General features: G+C 44.4%; 1 protein-coding gene across 4 annotated transcripts in view; it reads right to left on the minus strand.

Annotated features, from left to right (window-relative positions):
- Positions 1 to 18,444, minus strand: part of RPIA (ribose 5-phosphate isomerase A) — a 162,888-nt gene that overhangs the window by 120,344 nt on the left and 24,100 nt on the right. Inside the window, exons 8-9 of one of the 4 annotated variants that reach the window (XM_070046887.1) lie at positions 17,749 to 17,848; positions 7,718 to 8,753 (exon numbers count right to left, since the gene is read on the minus strand). The exons of 1 other annotated variant lie outside the window; for it this stretch is intronic. In XM_070046887.1, coding sequence (XP_069902988.1) covers positions 8,575 to 8,753; positions 17,749 to 17,848 — 279 coding nt within the window. In that variant the 3' untranslated portion in view covers positions 7,718 to 8,574. Of the gene's footprint in view, positions 1 to 7,717; positions 8,754 to 10,325; positions 12,699 to 17,748; positions 17,849 to 18,444 lie in introns of those variants that run through there. 2 more of the 4 variants (XM_030837407.2, XM_060309627.1) reach the window with 2 other exon arrangements.

The raw sequence follows: 18,444 nt of genomic DNA on the forward strand, positions 1-18,444 counted from the left end.
TCTAGAATTCAGTCTCTTATTTGGATAAATATTTGGGGTCATTTACTCATTTACATTATTTATATCTGGTATACAAAAATGAGATGATCCACTGAGGTTCTTATGGATAGGGGTACACAGAAAATATATTTTGCCCCATGAAATGAATTTATAATTAATGAGAGTGGAGGGATAAATTAGGAATTTGGGATTAATAGATATACACTACTATATATAAAATAAACAGCAAGGACCTACTGTATACCACAGGGAACTATACTCAATATCTTGTAATAACCTATAATGGAAAAGAATCTGAAAAAAAAAATATATATATATATATGTATGTATAACTGAATCACTGTGCTGTACACCAGAAACACTATAAATCAACTATACTTCAATTTTTTAAAAAGGAACAAAAAGAAAAAATTATAATTAATGAGTACTTGCCATAATTAAAAACAAAAATCTACAAGGTTACTTAAAGAAAGATTCCTCTTTTCTCCTCAAAACTTTTAAACATAAACGTAAAAATACTTATGCATACATCTTATATAACAGCAATCAATTTTAGGAAGATGAATGCATTGAGGTGAATTTTATTGTATGTGAATTATATCTCAATAAAAAATAAGAGTGCATTAAATAAAACCCGAGAAAATTGTACTTGAGAGAAAGGAGCTGATCTAAGCCATCAGCCCAGAGGACCCAGCTCTCAGCTCTGCAAAGTACCCCAAGAACTTCCCAGATCAACATTTACAAGCATTATCAGCCTGGATTCATGCTTAATCAGAGACTCAACTTTTCATGCCTAAAATAGTTTACTTTGATGAAAGTACGCTTATTTTTCCCAATTAAAATTGCATCTACCAGTTAAGGGAAAAGAATTTCAAAAAGAATATATACATATCTGAATCACTTTGCTGTACACCTGAGACTGACACACTGCAAATCAACTATACTTCAACTTAAAAAAACAATAAAACTAAAAAAAAAAATTGCATCTCACCCTCTTAACACTTACTCATTGTATTTTGCTTACGCAATCTCTTTAATTACATTTCACCAAAGCAATCTTTTCCTTAGAGAAGTTTTAACTCATTTCCCAAAACAGAAACGCATAAAGTTGTAAAGCATTCTATACTTCCACCTCACTGGATCTCCCTTGGATTTTCCAAGAACACACACACACACACACACACACAGCCTGGGTGGGACTCCAGGGCCCAGCTCTTACCCCAGAGTTTCTGCACAGGCAGCAGGTTGGCAGCACTCACTGTGGGAGCCCTAGTGGCAGCCCAGGGCGGCTCCTGGTGGGGCTGCAGCTGCCTTCATTATCAGAGACCTGCTACATTTTTACAATGTCCACTATTCAGAATTTGGCCCCTTCTCCCCCGGGGAAGCTTCCCCACTCCCTAGAGCAATCTCCTGTGACCCCTGGGGACCTGTATATAGGTGTCCAGAGAAGATCATCTGCCTGAAGAGGTCATGGAGTTGCTTCGGGAAGGCAGGAATCCCAGCCCAGCCCAGCCCAGCCTGCACTTCCAGCCATGAGAAAGCTCTGTGTACCCCGGGGAACAGGCAAAGATAAAGGTTAGGTGAACAGAGGTACCTTACTGTCAAGGTACTCATGTTGACCGCCAAAAAAAGTCCTCTGGCCACTCAGTAATGCAGCTCGAACTACTTTTGGCATTTCGCTGGTTAAGCAGCCCAAGCTGGTCTACCAGAATCAGTCACTTGAGGTGAGACAGTTTGAAGAAACAGCAGAAACTGCAAAATATGGAGCCTTGCACACAGCAATTTCAGGTCCATACTCAAGGAAACGCCACGATGGATTCATACAGCATTTACTGTTATATGACATCTAGGGTTGAGAGTCTAACCAGTGACCACTGGCACCTCCAGGAAAGTCTCTTTAGGCCAAGCAAAATCAGTACAGTGGGGCTCAAGGTTCAACGGACACATGTGCCAAACACCCCAAAGGGACAACGAAAGTCCCTCCAGTTCCAGCGGTGCCTGTCTTGGCTTTCTCATGAATCTTGGCAATAGCTTGTCTAAAATGGAAGCGAGGGGCAGCTCTGAGACAGAGGCCTGAAAGAGACAAATCTCTTGGGGCCAGGCTAGTCAACAGAGCAACTCTCCCCTAGGGTCCCACTCGGCAAGGGCCGCCGGAAACCCCAGCCTGCCAGCCAGCCTGTGCGCTGGGCTGGCGTGCCCCCTGCTGGCTGCCATGAAGAGAGAACATCCAGCGCTAGGAGGAGCGCTCACTAAAGCCTGGAGCTTAATGAAAGAGACCCAGTATCTAAAACGCTGTTGTCTGACTGCATCACATCCATCCTTATGTACGTATTATCTTTGTAAGAATATCTGGCATCTCCCCTGAATATACTCACCATTGTTTTTAGTAATATTGTTTGGGTTCTTTAGAAAACACACAAAAAAACATGAAAGTAAAAGTCATATATAATTCCATCAGCAAAATATTAATTTGAACATCATTTAATAGGCACAATTTTCATCTAGTGGAGATCACGCTCCATCTACTGTCCCAGGCTCCACCGCCGACTGACTTCGGCTGGTTGGCGGATGGGAGGCACTGGCAAAAGCTTAGAGAGTGGGAATTAGGGTTAAAGCAAGGCCTTAGTCCCTCTGCTTCGGGGAGGAATTTTCCAGCAGTGGCTACATCTCCTCTGTGGTCCTAACTTATACCAAGTGCCCAGTTTCCGGGTTCTGGTAACACCACGTCCTCCAGCCCTGGGAGTGCAGTGGCCTGTGGCTGTCACTCATCTCTGAGTTGCTTTAACATAAGGATTGATTCTCTGCCCTTCCATCTCCTGTGAAGCATTTCCCATAATGAGTTCCCTTTGTTTGAAATGCCTAGAGTGGTTTACTTTTCTGACAAGGTCATGACTGACATATGTCACTCACATCTATAATTTTTGGTTAATTTATCCCTCCATATTATTCTATAAAGTTTTTCTGGTATCTTTCACTATTTACAAAACTTTCTTAATGGCTGCATAATATCTCATGACATCACACCTTAACTCATTTGTGTCATTCAAATTTCTAATGTTTGCTAGATTATAACATTGGTATGAACATCTTTGTACATAAATTTCTATTTACATTTATAAGTATTTGATCAGACTAGATTCCTGGATGCAACTAAAAAGGATTGATTCATTTGAAGATTCTTGGTAAATATTGCCCCAAAATCCCCAGAAAGAAAGATTAGACCAGTTTTCAATCCTACCAGAGGTCTAAAGAGAGCTTGTCTCACCTTGCCCTCTGCAACACTGATTACCTTATTTGCTAATTTTATAAGCAAAAAAAAAAAAAAGGCATCTGGTGGTTACTGTTTTATCTTAGATGTGTTTTGTTTTTGTTGTTAGTGAGGTAGAACTTTTTAAATTTAGTTTATTTTATTTATTTTTGGCTGCATTGAGTCTTCGGTGCTGTGTGCAGGCTTTCCCTAGTTGCGGCGAGCGGGGGCTACTCTTCATTGTGGTGCGCGGGCCTCTCACTGCGGTGGCTTCTTTTGTTGTGGAGCACAGGCTCCAGGTGTGTGGGCTTCAGTAGTTGTGGCATGCGGGCTCAGTAGCTGTGGCTCACGGGCTCTAGAGCACAGGCTCAGCAGTTGTGGTGCATGGGCTTAGTTGCTTCGCGGCATGTAGGATCTTCCGGGACTAGGGCTCAAACCCATGTCCCCTGCACTGGCAGGCGGATTCTTAACCACTGAGCCACCAGGGAAGCCCCAGTGAGACAGAACTTTTTTGGGTGTTTATTAGCCATGTGCTTTTCCTCTTTGGTAAATTATCTATTTTACTATTTTACTGTACAGTCCTTACTGATTCTCTTATTGATTGGAGTATCAGGCAGAGTTCTTAGATATAAACAACAGAAGTTGGTTCTGGCTAAATTAGGCAGAAATGGGATTTATTTACCGAGAATAACGCAGCTCCAAAACGGATGGGAAAACTGAAAAATTAGGTTTAGAAAATAGAACCAAGGGTACCTGACACACTGGAAATATGGCCAAGATCTAACCGTAAAATGGTCTGAATAAGATGCTATATTGTTTTTGTTACCCTGAATGTCATTCCTGGCCTTACTGCCACCCACCACTGAATTCTGGATGCCGCCAGCAGAAGAACATCGTGTCTATTTCTCCACCTCTGTGAATCTGGGCTGGCATTTTGACTCGCTTTGAGCAATATAAGTGAGAGAGACATTGTACAATGTCTGAGAAAGCCTTCCAGCTTCCACATAAACACTCCTTCCTGGAATCCAGCCACCATGCTGTTAGGAAGCCCAAGACGGCCCAGGGAGAGTGAGCGGCCCAGGCATCTCCCAGACATTCTAGCCTCTGCCAAGCTTCCCCAGCTGCAGCCACACACAACAGCGATGAGCCATCCCCAGCAAGCTCTGCTCAATTTGCAGGACTGAGCAAATGAACGGTGGTGGTGGTTTTAAGCTACTATACCTTGAGGTGGTTTACTATGCAATAGATAGCTGGGACGCTGCCTTAAGGTTCAAGCCTTGGGCAGGGGCAGCCCACTGATCAAGCCTCAGTCCATGCCCTAGGAGCCAGGGAGTAGGAAGAATAGACATTTCAGCTGTGGTAGAAAGGGCAAGACATGCCTCACATCAAGTTCCCACAGTGAGGAGTTCCCCAGATATATATAGGGGGTTCAGATGCTGGAGAAGGGGAAAAAAAATCTGTTAAACTCAGTACGTGCCTTTTATCTGCCTCTGCATATCTGCCTTTTATATATTGATCTTCCTCTACATTGATGATTGTGTCTCCTTCCCAAGAATCCTATGTCTTACTTCCACTTTATATCTCATCGTGTTTGGGGGGTTCCTAAACAATGGATCATTTTAACGGAAACACTTTGAAGGTAACTGGATTTAGGAAGCGCCAAAGTTCCTGCCCCCAGGGTAACTAGTGACGCTCAGAAAAAGTACCCACATGATATAGACCATTTCCTGGCATCTTGTACAACCCAGACTTGCTGTGTCCTGAAACTGTAAAGAAAACATTCTACCAGCCTTTAAAAAAAAAACACGAAGTCTTCAAATAAACTGGGAAGCCCTTCTGAACATTTTCTATAGACTCATCACTGATTTCTCCGGCCCAGACTCTGCCTTGTTCATCCCACCCTCCTCCCTGCCGCCAGCAATGACGGACCCTAAGTCTCCGCTGCCTAAATCCCCCACTGTCAGAATTAAGACCATAGTCCACTGCTGTGGTGAACATGGCCCTTCAGTAAGTGGTTTCTGCCTTCCCTTCTCTCAGCTCCTCCCCAAAGCCACCATCACCTGTCACCCATACAGAGCTCCTCGAGTTTATCCGTACCCACCAGGTCCTCACTAACCCTTGCCTTTGCACATTCTGTTCCCCCTCCATGGAATGCTTCTTTCCACTCTTCCCCCACCCACCACTGCCTACCTGGTGGTCTTTTACTTTACTTCCTTCAAGATTCAGCAGCTAGAACAACCACTTTAAAAAGTCACTAAAATATAAACAGTAAAAAAGAAAACAGAAAACAGAGGAATTAGAACAATAGGCTTTAAAATTTATTTAAATCGAAAGAAGGAAGTACAAACAGACAAGGAGATAACAAAAAACATACATTCACACAAAAACTTGTACATCACTGTTCACAGCAGCATTACTCATAAAAAGTGGAAACAACCCAAGTGTCTATCAACTGACGAATAAATTAAATGTGGCATATTCATACAAGAGTATTCAGCATAAAAAAGAATGAAGTATCGATACACGCTCTAAGAATGAACAAGAACTGAAAACGTTATGCTAAATAAGACACAATGAGATCATATATTGTATGACTCCATTTATATGAAATTACAGAAGAGGCAAATCTATAGAGACAAGAAGTGAATTCATGGGACTTCCCTGGTGGTGCAGTGGTTAAGAACCCACCTGCTAATGCAAGGGGACGTGGGTTTGAGCCCTGGTCTGGGAAGATTCCACATGCCGTGGAGCAACTAAGCCCGTGCACCACAACTACTGAGCCTGCACTCTAGAACCCATGAGCCACAACTACTGAGCCGGCGTGACACAACTACTGAAGCCCACGCACCTAGAGGCCGTGTTCTGCAACGGGAGAAGCCACCGCAACGAGAAGCGCACGCACCACAACGAAGAGTAGCCCCCGCTCGCCGCAACTAGAAAGCCCACACGCAACGAAGACCCAATGCAGCCAAAAATAAATAAATTATTTTGAAAAAAGAGGTGAATTCATGGTTGCCTGGGACTGGGGGGTGTGGGTGGGAGGCACTGAGGGGAAACAGGGAGTTGCTGCTAATGGACAAGGGGTTTCTCTTTGGGTTGCTGGAAATGTTCTAGAATTGTAGCGACAGCTACACAACTCTACGAATATACTACAAACTGAACTGTACACGTTAAGTGGGTGAATTGTATGGTATGTGAATTATATCTCAATAGAGCTGAAAAAATTTTTTTAAAGATACAACTAAATGACCACCTACCCTACGAGGCTTTCCCTGACTTTCCCGAGCAGAACACACACATATACTCACACATCTCGATAATCCTACGTGGTACTTCACAGGGGCACCTAAAATTATTGTAACAATGTTTTCTTTCAGCAAATTCCAGGACAAAAGTTGGCAAGCCATTTTAAGAAAAATTTTATTATGGAAAATATCACACATTCAAAAGCAGAGAGCAGTGAACCCCATGTACCTATGACTCAGTTCATTGTTTCCCCATCCTATGCGCCCCCTAATTATTTTCAGCAAGCTATTTTTGCACGTCCCAATGCTCTTCATTGTGAGGCCCACGGAATCTAGAAAATATAAGCCCACAGCAGTCTAATGAGAATAAAACATTCAAGTGCTTTATGTGCCAATAAGTGCTCTAGGCACTTGGCATGAATTAATTCATTTGATCCTCAAAATTACCCTAAAAGGTAACATTTTTATAGCCATTTTACACTGAGGAAATCAAGGCTTATGAGTGAAATAACTTATCCAAAAGTTAGTAAGTGCAAGAATGGAATTCCAAACCAAGGTTACTATCTTAATCATACTTACCTCTCTCAGCAAAAACAGTGTACCTCAACTAAAATAATCATTTAACTCAGAAGCTGAAGGAATGGTATTCTCTTTCCTGGAGTTAAGGCCACTTATAAGGTCAAAAAAGTCATCTGCTTGATGGGAATTCCCTGGTGGTCCAGTGGGTAGGACTCCACACTCCTAATACAGGAGGCCCGGGTTCGATCCCTGATCGGGGAACTAGATCCCACTTGCATGCCACAACCGAGAGTCAACATGCCGCAACTAAGACCCAGCACAACCCAGATAGATAGATAGACAGATAGATAAACAGATGCCAAAAAAAAAAATTGGGGCAACTGAGTGGAGCCCCTGGGGAGCCCTCTATTTGACTCAATGCTCTGTGGGCTTTAAAAAAAATCTAGGGCCACAGGAGAACCCAGGCTTGCTCCTGTGAATCAAAGGAGGCTTTAAAAAGTCAGAACAAGGACAACACCAGAGCTCCACTTGAATTCTAGAACCTTGTTCCCCAATCCTATAGTCACTATTGAGAACCTGAAATGTGCCTAGTCCAAAATGAGATGTACCGAAGTAAAACATATATGATATTTTGAAGACTTAGTAAAAAAAAAGAATGTAAAGTATCAACTATGTGTTAAAATAGTAATATTTTGGATTTGCTGGGTTAAATATTTTATTAAAATTAATTTGTCCTGTTTTTTGGTGTTTTTTTTTTTTAACCTTTTTAGCGTGGCTACTAGGACATTTAAAATAGCATATATGTGTCTCACATTTCCACTGGGCAGTGCTGTTCTCGACCATACCTGTACTGCCCTGGGTGCCAGAGCTCCCTGCAGGCTCTCGCCTTGTGAATGCTTCCACAAGTTCACAAAGAAACAGGAGGCAGCACCACTGGCACAGGAACATGGGCCAAGTAGAGCTAAACTCAGATCAGAGCTCTAATCTGAATTGAACTCATCAGAGACTGGAGACTGGCCTAACACTCCACTAAGAACAGCTTCTGAAATAAAATGAGGATGCGTGCCACTCTCCTATTTGCAACTCAGGTTGGAACACCCTTGAATCTGGGAAGTCCCTCCAATGTATTTCTGTCATCAGGGAGACATTTGGGGGTCTTATTGCCCATGGGCTGAAGCTGATAGAGATGCAGGCAGCCAGGGCTTCCATTCCCAGAGAAGCTGCTTCCTCTCCCACCTTGCTGCCGAGCAGAGATGTTCTCAGTGATGGAGTTTCAACACTGAATCAGGCTGCATAATGCATTGTCCACAGAACCTTGGGGTGGCCTTTGCAGGGAAGACCTTTCCCTTCCCCTCTGGATTCCACCTTACCACGCTGCCCTCATTAACCATCACATTTCCAACCCTCTCAAAGCATCATGAAAGACGTTTATTTGCAGAGGTCAACTTGGGCACATTTGAATGCGAGGCTATATTGGAGTGTTTTGCTGTCCTGCAATACAAGCTGGTTACTGAAAAAGCAAAGGCACTGAACCTGTGTCAAAAACATCACCTGATCACTGGGTTAGTGGAGGGTGAAGGCTGATGCAATCCTAAATCTGGCTGCATCCGCTGCTGGGTGGGACAGGAAGCGAGCAAACTTCATGGCACCAACGAAGTCTTTGAAGGCTAGAGTCACATCATAGGGTATCTGTGGCCTGACTCTTCCATCCCAGTGCCCAGGACACTGAAAGTACTCAGTACCTGTTAACCAAAGGGAAGGGAAGAGTAGCTCATAGAACACTCAGGTCTCCAGACCCTGGGGTCAGAAGATCCTGGGAAAGAGAAATGCAGCCCCTGACAGCTGGGAGCTGGCCAGGCTCTATAGCCCAGTCTCGGTGTTGCTAAGAGCTGGCCTGGCACCCCACAGCAAGGCTGCTGTGTTCTCCTGTGCATCATAAACAACATCACAGAACACCATCAGACAAAGCCACTGTGACTGTGAGGACAAACACGAGATGACTCCGTAATCATTTCATGTCTCCATAAAAGAGACAACGAAGGAACGTCATCCAAACCACAAACAGGACCAGACAGCCCCTCCCCTGGCTATTGAGTGACTGCTGCCGATCCCAACTTTAGCCTCACTCCGTTCTTCTTACCTTCACAGTAAAAATTAAGACGCCCGATCACAGAATTCTCCTTTTTTTTTTTTTTTTTTTTTGCGGTACGCGGGCCTCTCACTGTTGTGGCCTCTCCCGTTGCAGAGCACAGGCTCCGGACGCGCAGGCTCAGCAGCCATGGCTCACGGGCTCAGCCGCTCTGCAGCATGTGGGATCTTCCCAGACCGGGGCACAAACCCGTGTCCCCTGCATCGGCAGGCGGACTCTCAACCACTGCGCCACCAGGGAAGCCCTCTCCTGCTTCTTGATGACATCCATTCCAGTACAAAGCCCTCCCCCAAAGCCCCAGGCATAAGCCTAAATCCTCTAAGTCCTAACACCCTTGGACAGACTCCCCATGGCATGTGACGTCCTTCACTCAATGGGTCAATAAAACCAATTTTGTTCAACTACATGTTCTGAAGAGTCTTTGGCTACAGGGAACTGACAACCCTTAACCATAAACATCCTCCCCAGGCTAGCAGTGCCTATGGTTGCCACTCTGCGTATATCCTGGAAAGGGGAGAAAGGAAACAAGCACGGGAGGAGAGAAAATCAGTGATGGCATTAAGGACCAGCTCCTACAAGGGCCTTCCCACAGCCGACCCTAGGTTGTACAATGTCCTGCTCCTTTCTCCCGTTAAAAGAAAGCTCATTAGAGAACAGAAATTTATTAATAGTATAGGATTACCCATGAGTCTATACACATACAGACATACACAATAAACCATTCACTAACTTCAGTACTTTAACAAATTACAAATTACTTGTGATTCAAGTTACAAATGATGGATACAACAATTAAGAACACCAACCCTTCAAGAGTCCTACAACCACCTGCAACTATGAGCCAGAAAAGCCTGGCCTGCTTTCCAGTGTATGACCTGAACAAGTTACTTAAACTGAGCCCGTTTCCCACTCCGCCAATGAAAAGAACAGACACCACCAAGTTGCTGTGAGACAACAGGCCAAAGGCCCAGGCCAGCACCTGCACACAGTGAGGACAGGTAGGGCTCTGTCACCAGTCACCTGATAACTTTTCCTACCTCGTGGCCCCTCCTCCTTACTGTGCTGACAATTCCTCTGTCAATCTGTCTCGCCCCAAAGGCTGGAAGCAGCTGGAGCACAGGAGGTGTCTCGTCTCTGTCCCCACCCTCCCCCGCCCGGGCCCCCAACTACTCCCCACTAAGAACTGGCACGTGATGGGGACTTGATTGAAAAACACTTGATGATTGAAGAGTATCAAAACTTGATGAGCTCTAGCTGAAACCAAAGTAGAATCGATCTGATTCAAATCCAAGTGATTGTTTTTCCCCTTTGATGTCTCCCAGAAAGGTGGCAGCTTAACTTGGTTATAAACTTTTCCCAAACACCGGACTTGCAGCTTGCCCTGTGCCCCTCCAACGGATCGCAAGCCTGCAAATTGTGTCCATCCAACAAGATCACATTTACTAACAACTTTATTGAAGAAACTTTAATCAAAATTGACCTCTAGAACAAACTGCTGTATGCGTACCTGAAGCACAGCAGGTGTTTTTTTCTTCTTCACGAGAAGAAAAACCTCACATTCACACTTAAGGGAACTGCAGTTGGGTCACAGGTGTGAAGGTGTATGAAAGTCTCTGAGGATTTACACGTACTGTGGAGCGTGCAGGCGTTTTTCAGAAGCCCAGTTTAACTTTGTTTATCTTTATGCCTTTATCTTTATGCCTTTATCTTTATGAATTTAATCCAAGAGCTTTAAAGGATCATTCCAAAAATCAGTTCTATCAAAAGTTTTCTCAGCTAAGACCTAGTGCCCATTTTGTGCAAAAATTACCTATCACCCAGACCAAAAGAGTCTTGGAGAAAAATAAAGCGCTCCTAACAATAGGTCTCCTAACAATGTGTGAGGCAACTATTTTTAATCAGCACCTTAAGAGTAAAGAAGAGAAGGAATTCAGCAAAGAAAGCCTCGTCAGTGCTCAGTCCTGATTGATTGACTTTTTTCCTGCAACTTGATTTCGCAGGAATTCCAATGCCACTAAGTTTGGCAGCTATAATCCAAGCTTCAGAACAGAGGCCAAGGCGAGTGAAATGACTGTCTAAGGATCGTGCGAAGTCAGCACATGGCGGGGGGGAATCAGGGCTCTCCGCACAAACACCTTTGCAACAGGATGGATTCCCGAGTCCCATCTAGAATCATCACTGAGCTGATCACAGCCTTTCCGTTCCCATCGGAGGCTTTCTGGACGGTTCACTGCTCGTTAGGCACACTGCGAAGATTACAGACCGGGAGAACACAGAGAAAAGTCAGGTTACCCACTTTACTGCTTTTCAGCTTCCAGGATCGAAAGTCTGACCGGTGTGAAACTTGGGGATAATTTGTGACTTTTGTTCAGCTGTGTCATCCTCTATTAATAAAGAAAACTAATGTCTTATTTGACAGAGGTCTCTGGAATAAAACTGACATCAAGCTCTCTCAGAAATAAAGGTAATATTTGTCTACTCTTTGGCTCAAGATTGCTTGAGTGAATTCTACCCCTTATCAAAGATCCGATGTAAAGTGGGTGAGCAAAACTGATTCCTATTTTACTGCAAAACTGACAAAAATTCTATAGTAAAGACAAACAGTCAAAACGGCACCATACTGTTTTATTTCAACCTTCAAACAATATAAAGAGGTAACAACTTCTGATGCCGAACCATGCACATAACAATAAAGGAAAAAAATATTAACGACGAAAAGACAATCATTTAAAGGTGTTTCACAGCAGTGCTTTGGCAGTACTGGCAAGTACTTCCAGCCAACGGCTTCCAACAAGAGGGGTCTGAATGAACCCCCTGTTCTCGGCAAAAGAGCCCCCGTATTTTCCCCCTGGTGGTCTACACACTCTGAGTCACACACACCACACCCCTACGCTCACCGGATTTCTGTCATTCACATCTTACAACACGTAACTACACACTGTGCGTCTGTACACAACAAAAACGAAAAATAAAACAGTGTGGTAGAAAAGTAAACAAACTCCAGTGTTTCCAGTAAGGCATCAGGGAATCGCTGCTGGCTGGGCCCTTCATCTCACCAGTTTAAAGAAAAGTTTGATTTACATTTCTCAGCAAACCCAATATTCAGAGGCTTCACCGTAACCAGCAGGCTCAAGGTAAAAGTTTAAAAGACAGTCCTCCTTTTTTTTGGTAAATGTTTCATATAAAACATGAAATCAAGTTCTACTTTATAAAAAAACAACTAAGTATTTTTAATAGTAAAAATATATATGTTTATATTTCTCTTTTTAAAAAGACATTTAATAACAATACTTCAGAAGACCAGATTTAACCCTCAACCCCCCACCCTGCCAAGTGTCCACCTGGCACAGATACATTAAGGCAAAGGCTCCTGGAGAGGCATGTCCGCCTCGGCGGCGGGCTGGGGACACAAGGGGAACACACTCCGCTCCTGCAGGGCCAGTTTAGAAAGGCTTCTCCCTCATGTTCACCGAGCCGTCCTGCATCCCAAAGTAGACTCTCTCCGCCATGTTGATGAACAGGCCCGTGTCCACCACGCCTGCAGGACGAAGGACGGGAGGGAGCATTAAGTTTCAGGTTCCCAAGGCAAGAAGAAAACCAGGATCACAGGGCAGGGTCCGTAGGAGCAACTACCATGAACAGCACTGGACAAAGAAATGACAAGTCTAAAGCCCTCCCTCCCTCGTGACAATGAAAAGAGATTCTGATTACTTTTATTTCTTCTTGCAATGCCTCCTCCCCTGCAGTCTTGGCTTTCCCTCTATACTCAGATGTGCAAAGCTTCTCCTGGCCTTCGGGCCTTTGCTCACACTGTTGCCTTAGTCTGGACTGGCCATCTTTTCAGAGAGGCCCCCCAGGACTACTCGAAGTACCCCCACTTCCAGTTATCCTCAATCACACTATCAGCCTTAGAACTTTCTCCCACAAAGGGCTGGAACATACGTGCAATGCATATACCACATCAAAATATATAAACTCTCCAAATCAATAAGACGACAGACAACCTAGTAGAAAAATGGGCAGAAGACTGGAAGAGGGACTCCCCTGGTGGCGCAGTGGTTGAGAATCCTTCTGCCAATGCAGGGGACACGGGTTCGAGCCCTGGTCCGGGAAGATCCCACATGCCGCGGAGCAAAACTAAGCCCGAGCACCTAAGAGCCCATGCTCTGCAACAAGAGAAGCCCACGCACAACAATGAAGAGTAGCCCCCGCTCGCCACAACTTAGAGAAAGCCCGTGTGCAGCAACGAAGACCCAAAAATAAATAGAAAATTTATTTATTTATTTATTTATTAAAAAAAAAGACTTAAAGAGGCACTTCACAAAAAAGGTTATCCAAAATGGCCAATAAACAGAGAAAACGGTGCTCAAACTAGTCAAAAGAGAATGCAAATTAAAACAAGACACCACAACACACTCACCAGAATGAGTATAATGAAATTTGACTAGAATGCAAAGACACTCCCACACGCTAACAGTAGGAGTAAATTGGCAAAACTACGTTGGAAAATGTCTGCTGGTACATCTTCTAAAGCTGAACATATTCATACCTGCTGATCCAGCAATTCTACTCTTTGGTATATAAGGTATATATTAGGTATATATATGGCCCTCAAAAGACGTGTATGAGAACGTTCACAGCAGCACTTTTACTAATAGCTAAAAACTAGAAACACCCAAATGCCCATAAGAGTAGAATGGATATACAAACTTTTTTCCAAACACATAAATATGATGGTATACTATTCAGTAGCGAGAATTAACTACAACTGTAAGCAACCTTCACTGAAAATATTTACGTATATACGCATACTACAATGAGATAATACAGCAAATCCCCTACATGCGAACCTTCCAGTTGCGAACTTTCAAAGAGGTGAACGTGCGTTCGCATGTCCGATCACATAAGTTAGTTCACGTGTCTGGCATACATTGCTACATCCGTGCATCCTCTACAAGTGGTTGTGCTTTTGTGTACTTTACTGTAGAGTACTGCATAGAGTACAGTAGTATACTATCTTTGTTTCAAGCCCGGGATGTCTGGAAGCAAGGGTAAAAGCAGCAGTGATGTAGCTGGTACTACTGTACTTTTCAAGGTCCCGTACTGTAAGATGTTTTCTTGATTTTTTTGTTTGCTTTTTATGTATTATTTGTGTGAAAAGTATTATAAACCTATTACAGTGCAGTACTATATAGCCGACTGTGTTAGTTGGGCACCTAGGCTAACTTTGTTGGACTTATGAACAAATTGTACTTACAAATGCGCTCTTGGAACAGAACTCGTCCATATGCAGGGGACTTAACTATACTGTTCAACTATCGAAAAAAAAAAGTTTGGGAGTTCCCTGAGGTCCAGTGGTTAGGACTCTGAGCTCTCACTGCTGAGGGCGCAGGTTCGATCCCCGGTCAGGGAACTAAGATCCTGCATGCCACACAGCGCAACCAAAAATAAATAAATAAAATTAAAATTAAAAAAAAAAGTTTGATGGACCCAGTGTGTAGGGCAATTCTGCACCAATAGCAAAATCAGATACACTTATTCTCTGATCTGGTAATTCCCTTCTGAAAAAAAACAAAAACAAAAAAAACTGGAAACAAATATCTGCTAGTGGGGACCTAGTTAAATAAATTATGTGATAGCCACAAAATGGAATGCCATGCAATTATTTAAAAAAAAAATGAGGAAGCTCTTCTGTGAACCATTACATAATAATCTTCAAGATGGGAAAAAGCAGGAAGCAAACCACTTGTCTAGTGTGCTGTCACTTATGTAAAAGGAGATGGGGGCGGGGGCTGATTTGCGTTTATGAAAGATCAACTCAAGAAGGACACACGACTTTGGCAGCACTGGCTGCCTCCAGACAGGGGGAAGGGCAAAGGGATAGAAGATAGAGACTTTTCACTGTTTACTTTTGTAATTTTGAACTACATATATTAAAAAGGATAAACAAAATTAAAATTTTCAAAGACAGCCCCCAATACATAAACAAATAAAATCATTTACCGGCAATAAAAAGCCATCAGGTAGAGAAAGGAGCTGCTGAAACACAGAGGTCTCCAGCACCACACTGGGCCGCCACAACTGGGGCCTCCCAAAGACATGCCAAGTGGCCACTCAAGACCCATCCTTTGCAAAAATTTTGTAATACAAGGTGACAGCTTCCACCTGATCCAAGAGAAAGCCATACTGGCTCCAGAAAAGACTTCAAAGAAAGCGCAGAGATGTATGGCAGCAGTCTAAGGTCTGACCTTAGAGCAAACTCTCTTCAGATTACTGAGATGCTAGGAGCGACTAACCCATTCCTACCCCCACCCTCCCAATTAGTGGAAAGGGCAGAGATGGCTCAGTGTGAACATGGGGGAAAGAACCTCTGCTCTGCGTGCAAACAATGGAACATCCAAGGGCGTGACCAGCCATGGACCGGTTTAACTGTCCTTTAAGTGTCCTCACATAGATGAACGTACATGGGACAAGGGCAGGGTGACAGGACAGACAGGATAGACAGGGAAACTTGCCCTCTTTTCCTCCCTTGATCATGGTCCGGCAGCAAGTATCTTAAGAGACCAAAGAGGAAAAGAGAATGAGAGAGAACAAAACCTCACTGATGATCCTGGTGGCACTGCACTACATAATTTAACATCTGGCTTCTCTTTTTTCGCTTTCTTCATTTTAAGTTCCTCATGAAACTCTGAACTTCTCTAGGATGTAGCGTCTACTTACTAAGGTGGAGAGCAAAGCGTGGGAGAAATCTGCTCACCAAGGAGATCTCAATGTCTCAATACACCAAGAAAGGTCTGAACAGGTGCAACAGAGCTACCTAGTGGGCACTGCAAGAAATCCACCTAGAGAGGAACAGCACCGGCAACAGTGAGCGGCTTCCTGTGCGTCCCTGGGTTTGTCTGCATTATCATTCGGGGCTAATCCTCCCACGTTACTGATAGTGACCTCGATGGCTTCTCTTCCTCCTGCCTTCTTAGAAGGCGCTTTAGTTCTTCCACTAAAAAGTTAACACTAAGTAAGGGAATAAGCGTAATTCAACCCATCTTCTTTACATAGTAAATCTGGAAAAAGATTGTCAATAGAAGACTAAAATAGTAGAGTAAAGTAAGGGTGGAGAATTAGCTCTTTATTCCATGTCTATATACTTTTCATTTTATATATTTATATGTATTTCATTCCCAAATAGCATGGGTAAATCAGAATGTAATCTAGCAACTTAATTGATGATGAAGACAGTATACTTCCTTCCTAGGGATGTACTCGTTCAACAAATATTTCCACGTGTGCTGAGCACCATTTTAACTCATTTACTCCTCCCAACAATCCTATGAGGTAGGTACTAACAGCAGACTCTTTTACAGAGGAAGAAACTGAGGCGCAGAGATTTAACTGACTGCACAAAGGTCATACTGATAGAGCAAGCCTGGGTTTGGATCCTTACCCAGGATGTCTGCTCCAGAATCCACCCCTAGCCACTACAATCTACTAAACTGACTTCACCTGCCCCATTAGCTTGCTCTGGCCCAAGAATACTTCATGTCATGCAATATTCCCAGTTGGAATCTTAGTCGCTCGATATCGTAAGACTGATATCTCTCACATCTGCCTCCTCTTTTTAATCCCCTCGTATGAGCCCTCAGTACCACCTCTGGCCTGGACTCATAACTCACCTCGATACTGCCCACCCAGCCTTCACCCAGGGCCCGGATCCCTGGCACAAGGTGGACTGGAGACACCCCACTGCTCCAGATGTCCGTGTCACACAACCCCCTCCTGACCTGGCTCTCGACGAAGGAAGGACTTAGAGTTCAGGGTCTAGAGGCAGACAACCCAGGCTCCCACCTTGGGGCTGCAGCCCTTGAGCAAACCATGTACCCTTCCTCAATCCGTGTCTTCCTCTGTAACTATCTTATTAAATTGGGGGATCAACGAGACGTTTTTCAACACTTAGCACAGTGTCTGGATCACTCTACACTAAGGCAGAGGTCCAAAGTCACCTCTCCTCCATGAACCTCCCCCTGCTTCGCAGAAGAAGCAACTCTAGACTCCTGGTGTTCCACATTCCATCTTATTTGTAGGCACAGCTCCTAGGCAGCCCCACACAGCTTTCCCCAGGTTCACATCAACTCTCCCTGAGGCAGAGCCCATGTTCTATTAACAGGAGAACTCCCTGTAACACGTGTCACAGTGCCCTGCCTGTGGCAGGAATCTAATGTGTGGGTGACCTGAGTCATTCTCCCCCAGAGAACATGCCAAAATCAAAGAGGCTGCAGCCAAGCTCCTGAAAGGAAAGGCTCTTCGCAGAGAGGGCGGGCTTATTTCAAGGCAGGCCCCATCTGACACCCCATCAGCTCCAGGCCTACCCCAACTGAATGGGTTGTGAAATGCCAACCAACGAAGCTGCTAGGTGAGCGATAACCCTTCTCGGAAGGAAAAGGCAAAGGCGTGAAGTTAGGAATTCCAAACACAGCATGAAGGAAATTCTTTCCAACCAAGTCTTGCAAAGCCCGCATCCATCCACGGCCAGAGGCAGGGGACAGCTACGAAGGGCATGGGCGTCTGTGCTCAGTGAACGCCACTCCCATTACCTGGGATCATTTTGATAGTTGTGTTCACTTCACTCCATTTGTGGACCCGGTCAAACTTCCAGTCCAGGATAAAATTCCCATTATCCGTCACCACAGGACCCTAGAAGATAATTCCCCACACTTACAGAGGCCATGTACATACAGGCAGGCAGGGGAGAGCAGGAGAGGGGAGGTGATAACCAAAGACAAGTATCTTAATTAACCCGCTCCAACCAGTACCCCTGCCTCGTGCTTTCTAGGAGGCAGGAACTTGGGAGTCAGAACTGGAGTCTTGAAGCCATCCAGGCATAGATAGATCTCACAGGAGCCGTTAACCTCTGAAAGCCTCAGATTCCTCAATGGCAAAAAAGGGATAATGAAACATACCTCATCAGGCAGCTTGTGGGTAAGCCACATGGGTAACGTTAGCCACAGCGAGGGCTCACTGATTCTTAGCTATGATTAGAGTGAAAAACTACAGCAACAGAACAGACTACCAACACGGCTCAACATTCCCACAGCTTCACGTGAAGAACCATCAGTAACGCCACATAAGACGAGGCTCCCCCAGGTGGGGCAGACCCATCCAAAAGACAGGGAGCAGAGATGGGTCCTGAGGTCGAACAGGCTGGGGGTAGTTTTAGTTGAGTAATCCAGAATTCCGCGACAGCTTTGCGCACTAGAAAGCGTTTAGCAGCATAAACGTTGACAGAACAC

Source organism: Globicephala melas, chromosome 12 (assembly GCF_963455315.2).
Source record: "Globicephala melas chromosome 12, mGloMel1.2, whole genome shotgun sequence".
Taxonomy (NCBI): Eukaryota; Metazoa; Chordata; class Mammalia; order Artiodactyla; family Delphinidae; genus Globicephala; species Globicephala melas.